Raw genomic sequence first — 19,414 nt, forward strand, 5'->3', positions numbered from 1 at the left:
GTGTGTGTATCCAAACTTTTGACTGCGACTGTATATAAACATTTCTACTTTAAAAAGTTGATCATCTCTAACTTTAGCATGCATAGCGCAGTTCCAGTTTATTGCCATGTATGTAAATGAAGCCTTTTTAGGGTCAGTTTCTTTCTTCCTCTGCCGGCTTTTTCCTTTTTAGTGTCTGCATCAATGCAAGTTGCTTTTTTCTAAAATGAAGCTCTGCTGCAGCTCTGAATATCTTCCATTAGAGCAATGTGGATGTGCAGCGGTGGTCAGAGCCTGTTGGCACTGTGACAACTTTCATGCCTTCATCAAAGGTGGTGGAGCTTCAGAAGCCGAACAGGCCTCCTGCCAGCAGAGCTCCGCCTCAGAGCCAGACCATAGCTTTGTGAAGTCTTTGAAACAAAGGTCCTAATCAGAGGCTGTGTCTCCGGCCCTGAGCGGCTTCACCTCCACACCGCAGCACATTAAACCCTCCGTGGTCAAATCTGAGAACGTTGCAGCATGCCAAGGTCAGGGATTGTCTTAAAACTGTTAGAAATCCCCGACACTTAAAAAGAAAGTATGTTTTCTAGCTTCTCTGGCCACTCTTCAGATCTCTCTGTTTTATTTTTTGTGGGAAGCATGTCCTAATCATAGTCTTTAGAAACCTTTAATGTGACCAGATGTAATAATAATACATGTAATTTGTATAGTGCTTTTCCTAATGCTCAAAGACGCTTATTATGTCATTATATTTAGACTAGATGTGGGAAGTCAAGTATTTAAATGCTTACCAGTGTGCACAAGGGGAGGCTCTAAGTATTGAACAGTTAAAGGTAATGTTCATTGAAGATTCAAAGGTTTTAATGTCTTACGCACATACTGTAAGCTACAGTGTAGAAATGGCAATGACCCGAGCTCCTCCAACGAGGCAACAAAGTGATATAATAAAATACAAAAATACAAATAAAAAATAGTGCAAGAAGTCTCTACTCTACACACGTAACTAGAATATGATACAAGAACAGAATGTAAAATTAAATATTGTACAGTAAGATAACATTAAATATGGTTTGTTACAGTGCTAACTATTTAGATTAATAAATAAATTGCAAGATGACAAACAGATGAATGTTTATGGAGGCATGAGGAGCTCCTGAATGTCGTAAACACATGTCCAAATATCTAATGTGTCATTACAGGAAATGACTCTTAACACAGCTATAGAACCTGACTCATTCAGTGATACTTCAACATAGAATATTTAAGCAATAGCTCACGACAGGAGCTATTGCTTTTATAAAACGGTTACCAAGTGTGGCAATGTGAAAGAAAAATACACACTCTTTAAATAGTTTTTATTAGTAAATAATGATGTTCAAAATAAAATAGTCCCTCCGTTGCCTTCTGCACGAAACATAGTGCGAGGTGGTTGCTATGCAACAACACTAACAGCTAGCGAACATATTACACAGAGAGCGTTGATCCATTATTTAGCTATTTACATTAATGTGTATGTTGCCGTTTATTGTGCAGCCACTGAAAACCTGTCCAGCATCAGCAGCATGGCTTACGTGGTTACTTGTATAGGCTGAGGTTGTTCTAGGCTGTTGCTTTGCGTGGAGAGAATATTGCTCCACTTTCTCCGGTCCCTGAGATTGGGCTTCCAGTAGCTCTGGAGAGAGCTTTCTCACCTGTGGCCACTATCGGTCATCATTTCTCTGCTTTCAAGACCCGCATCAGAAAGCTTTTGAATGGTGGTACTTCTCCAGTTGGTCTACCTGCTCTTCACGATGCTCTGCATGTCGTCGTGTAGGTGCTCTCTGGAGATAGGCACTGCTCAATCCACTCCTCCATAGTAAGACCCCCCCCCCCTCAATCCACTCCTCCATAGTGAGACCCCCCCCCCCTCAATCCACTCCTCCATAGTGAGACCCCCCCGGAGGTCCAAGTTAACCTTACATGTTTCCATCTTGAGCTTTGTTAGTTACTTAGTTTCCTAACGGACGTAATGTAACAGCTGTAACGGTTGTAGCTTTTCTCAGACGCGGAGGGATACTGACTTGTGAAAAGTAACTACAATTCTACCCGTGAAATACGCTCATTATATCACGGCTAAGAACCAATCAGATTGCTTGATTTGACTTGTCCGTTTTATAAATGTATATATACATATTCTGTATACTAAAGAAATACTGATACACTATTCAGGGTTAACCACGTCATCTTCTTTACATTTTGCAATGCTGCACTTCAATATATAACATTTATATAACAATATATAACATTTATATAACAATATATAACATTTATATAACAATATATACAGTGTTTAGCTGAATTGCTCATTTTTAAATGGTTGAGCTGCTGATGTTAACCTTTTAGTTTTAGTTTTACACACCTTAAGTTACGCTGCTGCCGTTTAAAATGCAAGCTATTTTGAAGTCATGTTGTGAAAAGGGAAGCTGGTGATGCTTAAAATATGGAAGACAGAAGGAGTGCAAGGTGATGAGAGGATGGAAATAAGAAGAATGGCTGAGGGTGCCAGAGTCTTTGACACCAGGGCAGAATTACTTCAATTACCTTCAGCCGTGGCTTCTTGCCTGGAAGACTTATTTCTAATTAAACTCCCCCGGAATTAAATGTAATTACCTGGAGGGATAATCAGGCTCTTTTAAATATCATTTAAAGGTTGCAATTGTCATGCTTGCCAATGTAAATCTAACCATCTTTCCTAATATGCACAGACTCATTATCTCTCTATTATCACCTCGTCTCTTCTCTTACTATCACCCCCGTTGTTTAGACATTTATCAACAAATGTCCAGGCCTCGATGAATCCTGGTGGGAAGTAGTGTAGTACAAATACTTTGTTACTGTACTTAAGTACATGTTTCTGGTATCAGTACTTTACTCCACGACTTATTACTTTGACTTCTTACATGTTGAACCCAAATACCTGTACTTTCTACTTCTTACATGTTGAACACAAATACCTGTACTTTCTACTTCTTACATGTTGAACCCAAATACCTGTACTTTCTACTTCTTACATGTTGAACACAAATACCTGTACTTTCTACTTCTTACATGTTGAACACAAATACCTGTACTTTCTACTTCTTACATGTTGAACACAAATACCTGTACTTTCTACTTCTTACATGTTGAACTCAAATACCTGTACTTTCTACTTCTTACATGTTGAACACAAATACCTGTACTTTCTACTTCTCACATGTTGAACACAAATACCTGTACTTTCTACTTCTTACATGTTGAACTCAAATACCTGTACTTTCTACTTCTTACATGTTGAACCCAAATACCTGTACTTTCTACTTCTTACATGTTGAACACAAATACCTGTACTTTCTACTTCTTACATGTTGAACACAAATACCTGTACTTTCTACTTCTCACATGTTGAACCCAAATACCTGTACTTTCTACTTCTCTCATTTCCCAAACAGGCTGGTTCCTTTAGTTTGAATGTGTGTTTGGTGGCGTGATCATTATTATTTAGAGTCATTGCGTGCCTATTGATTTGAACACGATCCGTGTATCCATCATTTCCTGGTCTTCTCTAAAGAAGAGGGACCAATGAAAACGTTGTCATGTTGCCGTTGTTCAGCATGGAAACATTCATTAGCTAACAATGACATTATTGTTCTATTAATATAAAGGGAGGTCAGGTACTCTTTAAAACAGCTGCTAGTTATGGGTACTTTTTACTGAAGTACATTTCAAAGCCCTCTTTACTTTGACTTGAGTAAAGAAGTTTAGTCAGTACTTCTACTTTTACCAGAGTATTTTTAAACACGAGTATCTGTACTTCTCCTTGAGTAAAGGATGTGTGTGCTTTTGCCCTCTCTGGACTGAAAGTCAAGAAGAAGGGAGTTGTATCTCTGCAAGTCATACATTTTTTATCTTCTGAGACAAAAGAAAGAAGACGGATGTTTAAAAAAGAATAGGCTCTCCATTGACTGACAAGGACCAGAACAGCCATTAGCCTCGAGTCTTAAGAGACGACCACGGGGCGATTTCAATGACCCTCCTCTTCCCCGGCAGGAACACCCCACAGGTGGATAAAATAATATTTTGGACAAAGTAAAGCGATTGAAGTGTGGAGACATATCTTTTATTTAACTAGACACTACTCCCTCACGGCTCCACACACAAATGTGGTTAAACGATAAGGAGTGAAACGTAGAGGAGGCGAAGGGAAAGAGATTTTATTTTAGGATCTACACAGCAAAGTGCCACTTGATTTCAGAGACGTTTACTTTTCTTATTTTATCTTTTCTAGTTCTCTTTTACTCATAATCTGCACCTGCTAGATACACTCTTTCTAATCTTATAGAAAGAGATCAAATCTAACGCAAAACAAGGGCACCAGGACTACTGCACTGCATTAATACATTATTATTTAACTTTTCTATATTACACAGAAGTCTACTTGTACATTTGCACTATTTAGCAATAGCAAAGGGTCAGGAAATGTCAAGGAAATATGTCAAACAACAAGGAGAAGCCTATTAGCTTAACTTCTACAAAAGCCTGCTCTATCAGCTACTCCTTGAAACCAGCTCCTGATTAGCATGTTAGCATTTAGCTTGTTAGCTTTATTTGTATGTCTAGCCATGCAAACAGTCACCAAGTGTCCAAATGTCATGGTAATGTCTTCCATGATAATGATAATACATTTATAATATTCCTTGTTGTGTAAAAGGTGTTTGTTTATTCGTTTTTGTCCTCAAAGAAAAACACTAGCTTAGCATAGCTTGCTACATTGCTAACTCATGTGCTAATGTCGAACAGTTCAGCATTACATTATTTTGAGCATCACGACCCCTGTGAAATGACTTCAGTTTCATAATGTAATCAATTTGCTTCAATAATATTGTGAAGGTCTAGAACAGGGATGGGCAAATGGCGGCCCTCAGATTAATTTATAAACAACGTAATTAATTTTTGTTTTACTTGTAGTACCGATACCGTCCACTAGACTCCTAGTTACGTCGTGAGCTGCGTACATGATTTCAAATACCTCAAAATAATCTGTGACGTGTTTGTGTGTATTGTGTTTGTTTCCCGGAGAAACACTCACAAGAAACACCGGCTGTTGTTATGCCTGCTGTGACGTTAAGTTACCGCTTGTAATTATGCCTTTCCAAGCTTCAAAGTTGTATTTATCATCTGAATTTGGCGAAACAAGTTTAATATTCTAAAAACCAAGACTTTGTTTATTTGAAATCAGATGAAAACAAACTGTCACGGACCCTGCCGTGTTATCTATGATTACTATACGCTTTTCATTCATAATATCAGCGGGAGGGGGGGGGAGCGGCGCTGAGGAACAGCAGAGTGCGGGTTGACGGGTGTCTGTGTTGACACTCCCCTTATTGTGCGTCAGCAGAGGCTACAAGTGTCTTAGGTTCAAGTTAGACGACTAATGTCTGGGTTAGAGTTCATGACTTCATGTTTATGTCATCTTAATGGTTCATCTCAATGCACACACATTTTCCGTAATTTCCAATAGTTTAAAATAGTTTTATTCCACTGTTAAATAACCTGTTCAATACAAACATGCCACTTGTAAAAATTAAATATCATTTCTGTGAAGTGATGTTTGTTTAGTGAGCTCATTAGAGGATGTTCCCTGAAAGATTGTAAAATGTCAATGAAGATGTCAGACTTAGTATCTTTGTTAATAATTACATACAATACATGGAATGTGTGTGTGTGTGTGTGTGTGTGTGTGTGTGTGTGTGTGTGTGTGTGTGTGTGTGTGTGTGTGTGTGTGTGTGTGTGTGTGTGTGTGTGTGTGTGTGTGTGTGTGTGTGTGTGTGTGTGTGTGTGTGTGTGTGTGTGTGTGTGTGTGTGTGTGTGTGTGTGTGTGTGTGTGTGTTCCAAGTGAATCTGCGGCCCCCTGGTGGCCAGTACATCAATGATGTGGCCCCCACCATCCAAGTTGCCCATCCCTGGTCTAGAACATCTGAATGATTGCATTATTTCATCCCTTTTCTCGTTAGCAATGAGCTAACAAAAGATTAGCCGGCTCAGCTAACTCAAAGGGATAACACAGCAACTGATAATACACATTAGTTTATTATAAACTATATTTCTCCTTTATAGTATAGTTCTTACAGTCATACTTATATATAAATATTGATATATTAGTCCTTCTCCTGCCTCAGTATGCATGACCTCCTCCTCTGTTTGTACTACTGTGCAATGGGAACGAGGGAACTAGTGTTTCATTCCTGGAAATAAGAGACGTGCAGGATATTTCATCATTTGTTCCCATATCTCTATAAGAATGTAAATATATGTAGATTTATTATGCATAAAAGTATGTGATTACCTCAGTGAATATATCTGCTGTGCCATTCCTCTAGAACATGTACTGTATGTGCTTTAATCACGCACACACTGTTCAGGGATCATTAACCCTACATGCTAACGCGGGGAGACAATGTGATTAAGTTGCTTTGTGGAGGGTAGCTGTACGTCTTGAGTGTGATGCCTCCAGTGAGTGGGCTTTGATAGAAAACAATGGGCGTATTTGTTGTGATGCATTGTGGGTTTTCCCTTAAGAGCAGCATTGTTAATACTTGAACAGATTAATATTTGATGCAGCACATTTGTAGTTCTGTCAGATGTCCATCAAGTGTCTCCTGGAGGAGTGGACAGCAGACACTTTTTGTGCTTGACAGTGCACAGCAGGAATCATTTGTTTTATCTCCACCCAGCACACATGGATGCTGCCCTGTGGTCATGGGAAGAGACCTCAATGCTGGCGTGGAGAAAATCAAATTCACCTCACAATCTGAAGTTCCCATTTTTCACTCTCCTTAGTTTCAGCAGTAGCATCTGTTTTATATATTAGCACTCGGGGATATGCTTCCTGTGCAAATGGATCCAAAAAGAAAGACTTGTTTGTCTGGTCGTGGCAAATCATCTGGAGTACATTACCATTGATGGTTCATTTGGGGTAACTGTGGCTCAGGGGGACAAAATGGACGTCGACCAATCAGACGTTAGATCCTGAGTCCCTGCAGTCAACATGTCCAAGCATCCTTGGGTTAAATACTTGATCCCAAAATTGCTCCCATATGTCTACGGTATTGAAGTTTATTGGATACAAGTGTCAGCTAAATGTCACACGTATTCCTTCCAGATACGATAATACTTTAATGGTCAAATCAAGTCTGGCATTTGACTTGCATCACAGCAGCTCCATTTGTCACATCAACATGGACAGATATCAAGACGCAATACAAGAAAAAAACAAACATTTAACATGCCATCACAATCACTGAGAGAAATATGCGAAATAAAGACCCTCTGGCATTTGGTCTGGGATTCAGCTCTGGATCTACTGAGAGGATTGACTGGTTGTTTGGACAGAATTTAAAACCAACAGATGTTTAAGATTAAACTTTATTTCAATACATAAATTAAATTAATAAATAAATAAATAAATTGCTCTTATTGTCATTTCACAGTACAGGTACTATGTAACGAAATTATTCCTCTGCATTTGACCCATCCTAGTGTTAGGAGCAACGTGCTGCCGTGTCCGGCGCCCGGGGAGCAGTGTAGGGAACGGTGCCTTGCTCACGGACACCTCGGCCAAGCACTTGGTCTTGCCGGGACTCGAACTGGTTGCCAAGCCAAGTCCCTATCAACTTCGTCACCACCACCCACACATTTCTAAGATTCAAAACAAAAGATCCTGACCACTTGAATCCAGACACTTCTTCATTCACTGTTTCATGCATCTCAAAATACTTTTTGGTTTGAAAATGAATCTGAAGCCTCTTGTGGTATTTATCCGAGACAATCTCCTCCCTCAAACCGTGCACATCAGACAAAGCCACAGTACAGGAGTGGGTAGAATTAGTTTTTCGCACATATTTTGCAGCCAAAAATCGAAACTAGTAGACAGATGTTCACCTCCAGCAGCATTCGTCTTGGCAGTCTCTTTCACTTTTCTATGCTCCCAGTTTCTGTTGTATTGATCGGCTCCAAACACACCTGTGCAGCAGTGAGTTAGGAAGTAGGACAAAGGGGTAAAAACAATCAATCTCTCTTTGCGCCTCTGCCATGCAGCGCTGTCTGCAGCTATTCCTCTTATTTTGTATGACTGTGATGAGCTATCCTCTTCATTGCTTTTGAGAACATATTGTCCATTTAATATTACAGAGCAGTCACTAATCAGAGGTTACTGTGCTGGCTTCAGATCTACTAGTTTGCTGCTAAATCTGTCTTTGTATAACGTTATATGTGATCCAGAGCCTCTGACAGTATTGTTAGCTGATTCACCTTCTCTGACCATTTTCAAGGACAACCTCTTTACTTCTTCTCCACACTTTTTTCAAAGGTCAACGGAAGAAAGACACTCACATTGCAGCCAGAGAATAGCTGTCTTTATAATGCCTTCACATTTTTAAAACCATTGTTATTATCCCCTGGCAGCCTTCAGTCCAAAGGTTCCATCTCTTTGTCAAGTAAAACTTAGTGAGCCTTCAACAAAAAGTTGTTCAAGAAGTACTGCCAGAGGAACCAAGGATGCATAACATGAAGGTTCAGTGCAAGCTAGGAAGAAATCCAAAGTGAAGTTTATATTTCAGAAAGTTTTTTTGTTGAAAAAGATAATGTATTTTCACTGTAAAGCCGGCCTAAACCTCCTGAGCTCAGTTTTCATTATGTATGTAGTGCTGAAAAGAAACTGAAAATCAATGGAGCCCTAAAGGAGGAAGCCAACCAACCAGCAGAGACTTTCAGGAGATTAAAACAACAAGCTGTGCTGTGTTAGTGTTTGTGTTTAAATTAGAAAGTATAGATCAAAATGTGGGAACAAGGGAAGAATGGAAGTTACATTTCTGTCTAAAAAGTCTGGATGGAGGTTTTCTCCCACAGGCCAAAGACATGTATAGATTAGGTGAAATATAGTTTTTAAATTGCCTGTCGGTGTGAAAAGTTGTTTTGTGTCAATCCTGTGAAAGACTGACAACCTGTCCTGGTTGAGCTCAAACAGACGCAAAACCAATGCAAAGGATAAGTGACTACGGTATAAGAGGTAACTAGCGTTCCTAGAAAAGGCCTCCATGCTTTTCAATCAAATCAGGAAGTACTCGGGTAAAGCACAGGATCCAAATGTTGGGTTGGGGTTGTTTTCGCGATAGTCAGTTCTGCCAAAGTCTCCTTTCGTTAGCATATTAATCCAACTTTGACGGGTCGTGAACATATTTTCTTCAAGCCATAACCCGTTTATACCCCAAAGAATACAGACAACACCTACAAATTAAGAAGGATCATTACATGGACAGAAGACTGATGCTATCTGCTGTCGACAAAATAGGGACACAAAACAAAAGGCTTAGGTAAAGGGTTGGTAACCATACAAAAGGGATGATCCTCATATAAATCCCAAATGGTAAGGGGTGGAGTCATACCATTTTGTGTATTGGATGATGTCCTCCATCTTCTAATCTAATGTGTACCGAGTTTAGCGCCTCTAGCTTCTTTCTTTGATATAGCTGCCATTGACTCCCATTGAAGTTAAAAACGGGATAATCCTCATATAGATCCAGAACGCCAAGTGGTAGAGCCATGAACGTTGGTGTCAATATAGTCTCCTCCTGCTATTAATGTGTGCCAAGTTTGGTGTTTGATATATTTTTCTTTTGATATAGCTGCCATTGATCCCCCATTCCAACATATTCTGAAAATTGTCATCATCAGGGTTTGGCCAAACTTTGGGACATCACTTTTAGAAGCAAAGGCTAGTTAAACACTTTGATATCACACATGTACTGCTGTGATTAAGTGTGCTTGTGAAAGTTGGTGTCAATATAGTCTCCCCCTGCTATTCATGTGTACCAAGTTTGGCGTTTTATATATTTTTCTTTTGATATTGCTGCCATTGACCCCCCATTCTAACATATTCAGAAAATTATCATCATTATGAGATACACACATCTGAAATGTTTAGGTCTGACTCAATCATTGCTCACTTTTTAGCAGAAATAGTTTTCTATGACCTCACTTTCTTTCTACTTTCTTGTTTAACTTATCCTTCAGTTAGTTCAAGTGTTTCGTGCTAAAAGAACCCCCCTTTGGAAAATTCTAATCTGACCCCATGGTACCTTTTAGTTTTCGCTCAAACTAGGGTTTGAAATAGGCTAGTTAAACACTGTGATATCACACATGTTCTGCTGTGATTAAGTGTGCTTTTGTTTGTTCCCAATAGGTAAGCCCAAAGTGGAGCTGACCTACGACAAGATGTACACCGTGACCAGCCGGCTGACCTTCACCGTCAGTAAGGAGGACGACGGCGTGCCGGTGGCGTGCATCGTGGACCACCCTGCCGTGAAGGACTTCCTTGCACAGAAATACCTCGAGGTTCAGTGTAAGTACTTCTGCTATTCCGTAAATTAGAAATCAGCGTGGATATTTTAAGCTGCCATATGCAAGTTTTTCAAGTGTCTCATCAGCTCAACTCCGCAAATTGGACTGTAATACAGAAGAGTGTTCCATCGCCACTAATTAAACGGCATAAATTTGCTACTTTTCCCAACTAAAAGTTTGCTGTATGGCAGTGTCATTGAAGGGAAATCATCTCACGCTCAGGTTATGCAAGGAGAAAATTGGTCTGCCACAGAGTAGAGTGTTCCATCTCCACTAATTAAATGACATCAATTTCCCACATTTCCCCCCCCGCTGAAATGTCGGTGCATGGCAAAGTCATTAGAGAGAAACCATATCAGAGCAGGATGAATACAAAATGTAAATGTATAAAATTGTGCATTTGTGAATGTCTTCTAAAGAAATATACTAATGTATCAGGTTGTGTTTGCGTGTTTTTAACATGAGTTGTCATTACAGTATGTTTCTGTTGCATTTACTTGATATTATAAAATAACTTTAATATTCACAGTATTTCCTGACATTTAAGCTTACAATAATATAGCAGTTCAATCCAGCTTGAGGTAAAAAGTAAATGAATAGCGCTGCTTTTATGCTATTATGTGCATAATACATATGCCAAGATGTTTGGGATTTTAAGTGTGCACTAACCAGGTGCAGAGAATTACAAAAAGGTCGAGACTTAAACTCTTGAGTGCGCACAAAAGAAGGAATTTACATCTTTGTGATATTGAGTGCTTCTGAACTCCTCCAAAAATGGTCCATAAGTGGAAGTAGGCGTGCACTTTAATCAAGTGTTTGCACATGAACACCTTAGTCTCTCTTTGCAATTCCTTTAATGAAAAGAGCAGAAGAGAAGTCATGGGAAAGGTATTTCATAATGGCCTCCAAAACAGCTGTGATTATTTATAGACCGCAAATGCATTTAGTTCATAGAAAATGATCCATACCGTTATCGGCAATAATATCTTATACTATGATGAAATGTCAAAGTAAAATAGAGTACAAAGTCATATTAACCCTAACCCTAACCCGAGGTAAACGACAAGTGAAATGCACCATATCCAACAGAAATAATTGACAACAAAATATTGATTGTCACTTAGGCATGGTATGTGGGATGCAACAACAACAACAACAACATAAACAAATACACTTTAGAATGTTTCGAGAACATTTAGAGAACCTTAGATCCTAAATTAAAATACTGAATATGAAATTCGGAAATTATGTTTTTTCTTGTTTATGCACATTATTTGTGCATCTGGCCTCCGAAGTTTACGTTATGATACGTTAAGATACGTTATGATACGTTAAGATACGTTATGATACGTTAAGATACGTTATGATACGTTATGATACGTTAAGATACGTTATGATACGCTATGATACGTTATGATACGTTAGGATACGTTATGATACGTTATGATACGTTAGGATACGTTATGATACGTTAAGATGCGTTATGATACGTTAAGATACGTTAGGATACGTTATGATACGTTAAGATACGTTAAGATACGTTATGATACGTTATGATACGTTAAGATACGTTAGGATACGTTAGGATACGTTAGGATACGTTATGATACGTTATGATACGTTATGATACGTTAAGATACGTTAAGATACGTTATGATACGTTATGATACGTTAAGATACGTTAGGATACGTTATGATACGTTAAGATACGTTAAGATACGTTAAGATACGTTAGGATACGTTAGGATACGTTATGATACGTTATGATACGTTATGATACGTTAAGATACGTTATGATACGTTATGATACGTTAGGATACGTTAGGATACGTTAGGATACGTTATGATACGTTATGATACGTTATGATACGTTAGGATACGCTATGATACGTTAGGATACGTTATGATACGTTATGATACGTTAAGATACGTTAAGATACGTTATGATACGTTATGATACGTTAAGATACGCTATGATACGCTAAGATACGCTATGATACGTTAAGATACGTTAGGATACGCTATGATACGCTATGCCACGTTAATAACATTATAATACGTTATGATACGTTATGATACGTTACGATACGTTAAGACATGTTATGATACGCTATGCGACGTCATGATACGTTAGGATACGTTACGATACGTTACGATACCTTACGATACGATACGTTACGATACAATACGTTATGATACGTTAGGATACGTTAGGATACGTTATGATACGTTAGGATACGTTAGGATACGTTAGGATACGTTATGATACGTTAAGATACGTTAGGATACGCTATGATACGTTATGATACGTTAAGATACGTTAGGATACGCTATGATACGCTATGCCACGTTAATAACATTATAATACGTTATGATACGTTATGATACGTTACGATACGTTAAGACATGTTATGATACGCTATGCGACGTCATGATACGTTAGTATACGTTAGGATACGTTAGGATACGTTACGATACGTTACGATACGATACGTTACGATACGATACGTTATGATACGTTAAGATACGTTATGATGCGTTAAGATGCGTTATGATACGTTAGGATACGTTAGGATACGTTAGGATACGTTACGATACGTTGCGATACGTTGCGATATGTTGCGATACGTTACGATACGTTACGATACGTTACGATACGTTAGGATACGTTACGATACGTTACGATACGTTAAGATACGTTAAGATACGTTACGATACGTTAGGATACGTTAGGATACGTTAGGATACGCTATGATACGTTATGATACGTTAAGATACGTTATGATACGTTATGATACGTTAAGATGCGTTAAGATGCGTTATGATACGTTACGATACGTTACGATACGTTACGATACGCTACGATACGTTATGATACGTTAACATAAGTTAAGACGATACGTTACGATACGTTACGATACGTTGCGATACGTTGCGATACGTTGCGATACGTTACGATACGTTAAGATACGTTAAGATACGTTACGATACGTTATGATACGTTAACATAAGACGATACGTTATGATACGTTACGATACGTTACGATACGTTACGATACGTTACGATACGTTATGATACGTTAACATAAGACGATACGTTACGATACGTTATCTGTGGTGAGTGCGCCACTCTTACATTTCTAAATGTGATCCAGGGTTATGTTTTTATTGCTAAAATGTATAACAGTAAAGAATATCAATGGGCATTGAAGACAGATATTTGCAACACATTATAAGTTTGCCTTAGATATATATGAATACTGGACTTATCATAACGATGGAATCCCATTTGAACTCAGCACTGGAGCCGTGTGGGCAGTCATTAATATGCCAGGCCTTTGTAATGTGGAGCTTTAGATATTTTTATTGATGCAAAATGACAGAATTGATGTCTTTCATGCCCCGGTAACCTTATGTCTTTAGCCTCTGGCATGTCCTAGCATTCTGTTTAAAAAAAATAAAACTCTTCTGCAGCCATCTGACCTTTCCCCGGGAGAGCGAGAAGAGGAGATCAGATCATCTTCAGAGGCAGCGTGGCATTTAGTCGGCCTCTGATAACAGAGAGAGAGACTCTGTGCATACTGTATCAGCCAACAAAACAGTCAAGTTTAACATTATAATCTATTGTGTGGAACATCTTCGAGAACATCATAATTGGAGATTGTCTTCATTTCTTTGACTTTTGTCGTGCTCCTTATTATCAGGCTCTGTAATTTCCTGAGTTTCCTGAAGAGCAGCTTTTGATTTACAAAGGATTTTTCTTTTTTCCTTACTCTAAATATAGCAATTTGGCTGATTTGATTGGAGTTAATTGGAAGTGTAATTCGCCAGAGGTGTTAAAGTACAATATGCACAGTTCAGGGTGTACCTCAGTTTTGGAGTCATGGTTTTTAGTACAGAAAATATAATAATAGAAACCCATTAAATCATTTATGAGTTCATTTTTTCATTGTAAATATTAAAATACTAAATAGCCCCGAGATGCAAGGTCATTTTTTTTGTACGCGATCTCTGTGGAAACTTAAGTTTAGGAGGTATTATGTTGTGCTAAATATGAAAGTTAGAGTAGCTAATTGTTTATTTGTTCTGTGTGTGTTTCTACAGAAATGTTTGAACATTGAAAAATATTGAAACACATTGCAAGTATTTTCTAACTGATTTTGTTCTCAGTTGAGTATGAGAAAAATAAAGAGCTTTTTGAACATTAAAGCATGGAGACATGTCACAGTAGAGAAACTAAATACTGATATGAACCTGAAAATAAGCAGAATGTCCTCTTTAATTAATGATAGAGACCTAATTAGTGTTTGGTAAGCTAACTCAGACAGTGAGGGGTGCAAACTCACTGTCATGTCTTGTGGTTTGCTAGTTGTCTTTTTCTACAAGCCATTTTATAACCCAGCTACATATTTGTAGGACATTATAAAGAGCCATGAATTAAAGCGTACTATGGCGGTGTTTGTTTACTGATGATATATTATCCTGATAGACGAGGTAATTTACATTTCAATCACTCACTGTGTGGGCAATTTGCTAGTAGAGCGGAGTGCATTGTGTGCTAAGAAAACAGCTAAAAGGCCATTGTCAGGGGATAGCGTAATTAAATAAGCGTGTAATGTTTATGTGTATGAGCGGAGCGGGCTGTTTTGCTGCGTCGACTCGTTGCTTCTCCCTTAAGGTCGCCCGGCTGCACGGAGATGGATAGTGCCGTCTCGAGTGCTTATGAGGTGAGGCGCACAATAAAGCAAATAATTCAGTTAGCGTAATGATAACGGCCTTCTTGCATACTGTAGACACTAATTCATTCCCACTGAAGAGGCAGGATGCGGATCTGGCTGTGCAGCATTGTGTTTTCCCATCAAGCAGAGACAAGAAAGCTCTGACATAACTACTCGCGGCTATCAAAACAACTTACAGATGCCCGGCGTCCTTCATGTTTATTGCTCCGAGATGACAAGGTCGGCTGTGAGAGTGAAGAAAAGTTGCCGTGTAGCGCCTGCAGTGAGAAACAAAACCAAAGGCTTGCTGTCTGAACATGCCCACTGAGCAGAATACTTGGCTTTTCGCCCGTCTGCTGTCCATCACGGAGACGGAGAGGCGGCCGCTGACAGGGTGTGATTTAGACAGATGACCAGACACGTGTTGTTTGTTGCCGAGAAGGTCGGACGGCAGTGTGAAACTTTACAGCCGGCTTTTGAAATCATAACTCAGGCCTTGTGTCTGCAGGCTGATTAGACATGCACGCAGCAAACTGTGCATTCAGGATTTAAAACTGGGGGAAAAAACAAGAATAACAATCAGGGAAGTGTAATTACGGCACAGTGACTCAGCAATCAGTCGGCTCTGAGATGAGTGGAGGTATTAACGGTTTCTTCAGCATCTCACACAAAACAACACATTTCTTTGAGAAGTCATTATAGGTTGAGGCTTTTAATATATTGCAAACAATGTCAGCCATCATTCTGGATCTTTTTTTAATGAACTTTGATTTATTTTATACACAAATTGACAGCACAAAAAGGTGTCATGTTATAAAGTACATCCAAACATATAATACACAGCAACATCCAAGACAACAACATAAACAGTTGGCTCGAATAAAACATTTGTAAATAAATTAAGAAAAATAAGAACAACTAAACACAAGTGTAAAATAATTTTGTATCTAACATTTCAACACAGATATTCATCAAAATGACGAAGTTCAACCAATGTAATGTTAATGTTTTCTTGTTTTGTGTTTAATGATCTAATTCAATTGAATATATACAGAAAAGGTACAAGAACCTTTTTGTGAGTTATCCAATGACATTGTTTTTGGTAAAATACCTCAAATCTTATGGCGAAATTCCGACAAACCTTTTGATAAATCAGTTAGAAAATGTATTAATTATAAATTCTTAACAATTTCAAAAAGTCATGAACAAGGGCTGATATAATAATACCATACCAGAAAATAAAAAGAAATGTCATACAAGTACAAAACCCTAACCCTAACTCATTCATAAAGAAGAATGAGTTACTGTATCTCTCAAACACTACATTGATATAGCATGTTACTTGTTTTCAAGCTTCCCTTCGTGTATGATTTACTGGTTGGACGTTTAAAAGCTGAAACAAATATCAGGATTCATGTTTTGCTTTCAGTTCTTCTCTCACACAAAACTCAATCCCTTACTCAGATGATTGAATAAAACATTGCATTTTTGTCCAGAATAAAGGATCATGTCTCACACCAAGATGAGAAAAGAGCTTTGATAACACCAGCAACAGTCGGGGGAATGAGAACAATAGAAACTCGGCGGTTGCAAAGAATAGCACAGCAGAAACTGTCAAAGCACCCCGCTGATTGTCAAAACAACATTCTTACATTTTCTCTCCGCCTGCGCTACAGTCACTGCCTTTTGTTTTGTGTGTGATAGTTATCAGGTAACATATATTTGGATGGACTACTTGTGGGTCCAAACCACGTCTGTCATTCCCCAATGCTTTGCCTTGTGTTTTGGTGTTGGGGTTAATTTACAATTCCATCAATATTATACCCAAGGTAGACCCAACACTGCTGAAGAATGATTGATGCAGTGGAAGAGAGGGTTGGGGGTAAAAAGGCAGCGGTGGTCGGAAAGATGTAAGGGAAAAACACCTTGAATTTATTCTGTTGTTAACGTCATGTCAAGTCAAATCAATCCAGACCACGCAGAGTTGGTGTAGTGTGAAGCTCAATCGTAATAAAAAAATAAAGTTCCTGTTTCTTGACCTGCTTTATTCTTTAACTTCAGCACTACTGGATCGGGTCATGTTAATGTTGTTGTGTTTATTACTTAAACATATAGGGACAATTTCTGTGAGCATGGTGAGCTGTACTGTTCTGTGTGAAGAAAAGGAGTGATGGGTAAACAAATACCTGATTACTGTGAAAAATGATGCGGGATGATGTATTTTTGTATGCAGACCCTGAAGTTAGCATCTCCCTGGTTCCCGCTACAAAAAGCTTTGGCATAAAATAATCTCTGTGGCAAATAGACGTTTATGATACTTCCAACGTTTTGTTCAGCAGGATAATGTCCACATATTAACCAAACGTTATGATGTTGAATAAAAAGTTAACGTTGGGCTATAAAGGAACTAGAGCACGGTCACATGACTCCACGTCACCACCGCTAAGCTAAAGGAGGCTAATGTTGGGCTATAAAGGAACTAGAGCACGGTCACATGACTTCACGTCACCACCGCTAAGCTAAAGGTGGCTAATGTTGGGCTATAAAGGAACTACAGCACGGTCACATGACTTCACGTCACCATCGCTAAGCTAAAGGTGGCTAATGTTGGGCTATAAAGGAACTACAGCACGGTCACATGACTTCACGTCACCATCGCTAAGCTAAAGGAGGCTAATGTTGGGCTATAAAGGAACTACAGCACGGTCACATGACTTCACTTCACCACCGCTAAGCTAAAGGCGGCTAATGTTGTCTGATTTAGACACTTAGATATATGTTATGTTGTAAACCAACAAAAATGTCTTCAGCTTGTGTTAAACACAGACAATATTTCAGGGTTCAAACCAAAAACACATTCAGAATACCATTGGGTTAATGTTCGCCAACTAACCCAACTTCTGGGTTGCACAAAAAAGATGTGATCACTGCACCACTCTTAAGTATATGCAGAGGGAAGATATGTAATTCATTACCTGTTATGTTATGCCAGCATTTAATTCTCTTTCTATCTTTACTTTCAGACAAACCGGAGGTGAAGATCGTGGTAGAGTTTCCTCAGGGTCTGACGAGGGAAGGAGAGAACCTGGAACTCACGTGTCAGGCCAAAGGCAAACCCCAGTAAGAGACACACACACACACACACACACACACACACACACACACACACACACACACACACACACACACACACACACACACACACACACACACACACACACACACACACACACACACACACACACACACACACACACACACACACACACACACATTGTTACTAATTAAAATGTGCCAAGGGTAGAGAAAACACATTTATTTATTCATTGAGATACCTTGACTTCATTTTAAGGTCTGCTTATGTGTGTCTCGTTGCTGTGCTATGAATTGCTGTTGAGAAGAAACTTTTTCAGCAGCACATTAAGTGAGAGTAAGTTCAAAGGAGGATGTACACAAATACAACTCCAGCAATCAGACATAACAAATATGAAGCAATTAACCTTTACCACCAAGTTCTGCTGCAGAAAATATGGTAGAGCTAGGAAAAAAACTAAATGAAAATGAACACAAAATAATCCATAAATCGATTTAATCCTTGTCTTCATGGTCACGTTTGTAAACATTTAAAAAGATGAAAAAAGGTGTTTTGAGAAAGTTCTGATTGACTTGACGTTGGGTCAATATCAATTTAAATTGATGTTGAATGAGCAGAAACAAGTCGTTTTTCTAGGAATGTGAAAGGTCGGTCGGTCGGTCGGTCGGTCGGTCGGTCGGTCGGTCGGTCGGTCGGTCGGTCGGTCGGTCGGTCGGTCGGTAGGTAGGTAGGTTATTTAGAAGATAGCTAATATTTGATAGCTAATATTTGATAGATGGACGGATAGATAGATAGATAGACAGACAGACAGACAGACAGACAGACAGACAGACAGACAGACAGACAGACAGACAGACAGACAGACACACAGACAGACAGACAGACAGACAGACAGACAGACAGACAGACAGACAGACAGACAGACAGACAGACAGACAGACAGACAGACAGACAGACAGACACACAGACACACAGACAGACAGACAGACACACAGACAGACAGACAGACAGACACACAGACACACAGACAGACACACAGACAGACAGACAGACAGACAGACAGACAGACAGACAGACAGACAGACAGACAGACAGACAGACAGACAGACACACAGACACACAGACAGACACACAGACAGACAGACAGACAGACAGACAGACAGACACACAGACACACAGACACACAGACACACAGACAGACACACAG

At 39.0% G+C, this 19,414-nt stretch overlaps 1 protein-coding gene across 5 annotated transcripts in view; it reads left to right on the forward strand.

Annotated features, from left to right (window-relative positions):
- Nucleotides 1-19,414, forward strand: part of LOC117479889 (cell adhesion molecule 1-like) — a 480,032-nt gene that overhangs the window by 386,150 nt on the left and 74,468 nt on the right. For all 5 annotated transcript variants that reach the window (XM_034126999.1, XM_034127001.1, XM_034127002.1 and 2 more), the window contains 2 exons: nt 10,238-10,396; nt 18,137-18,233. In XM_034126999.1, the coding sequence (XP_033982890.1) occupies nt 10,238-10,396; nt 18,137-18,233 (256 nt within the window). The remainder of the gene's footprint in view (nt 1-10,237; nt 10,397-18,136; nt 18,234-19,414) is intronic.

The sequence above is a fragment of the Trematomus bernacchii genome, unplaced genomic scaffold, assembly GCF_902827165.1.
Source record: "Trematomus bernacchii unplaced genomic scaffold, fTreBer1.1, whole genome shotgun sequence".
In the NCBI taxonomy this organism is placed as follows: domain Eukaryota; kingdom Metazoa; phylum Chordata; class Actinopteri; order Perciformes; family Nototheniidae; genus Trematomus; species Trematomus bernacchii.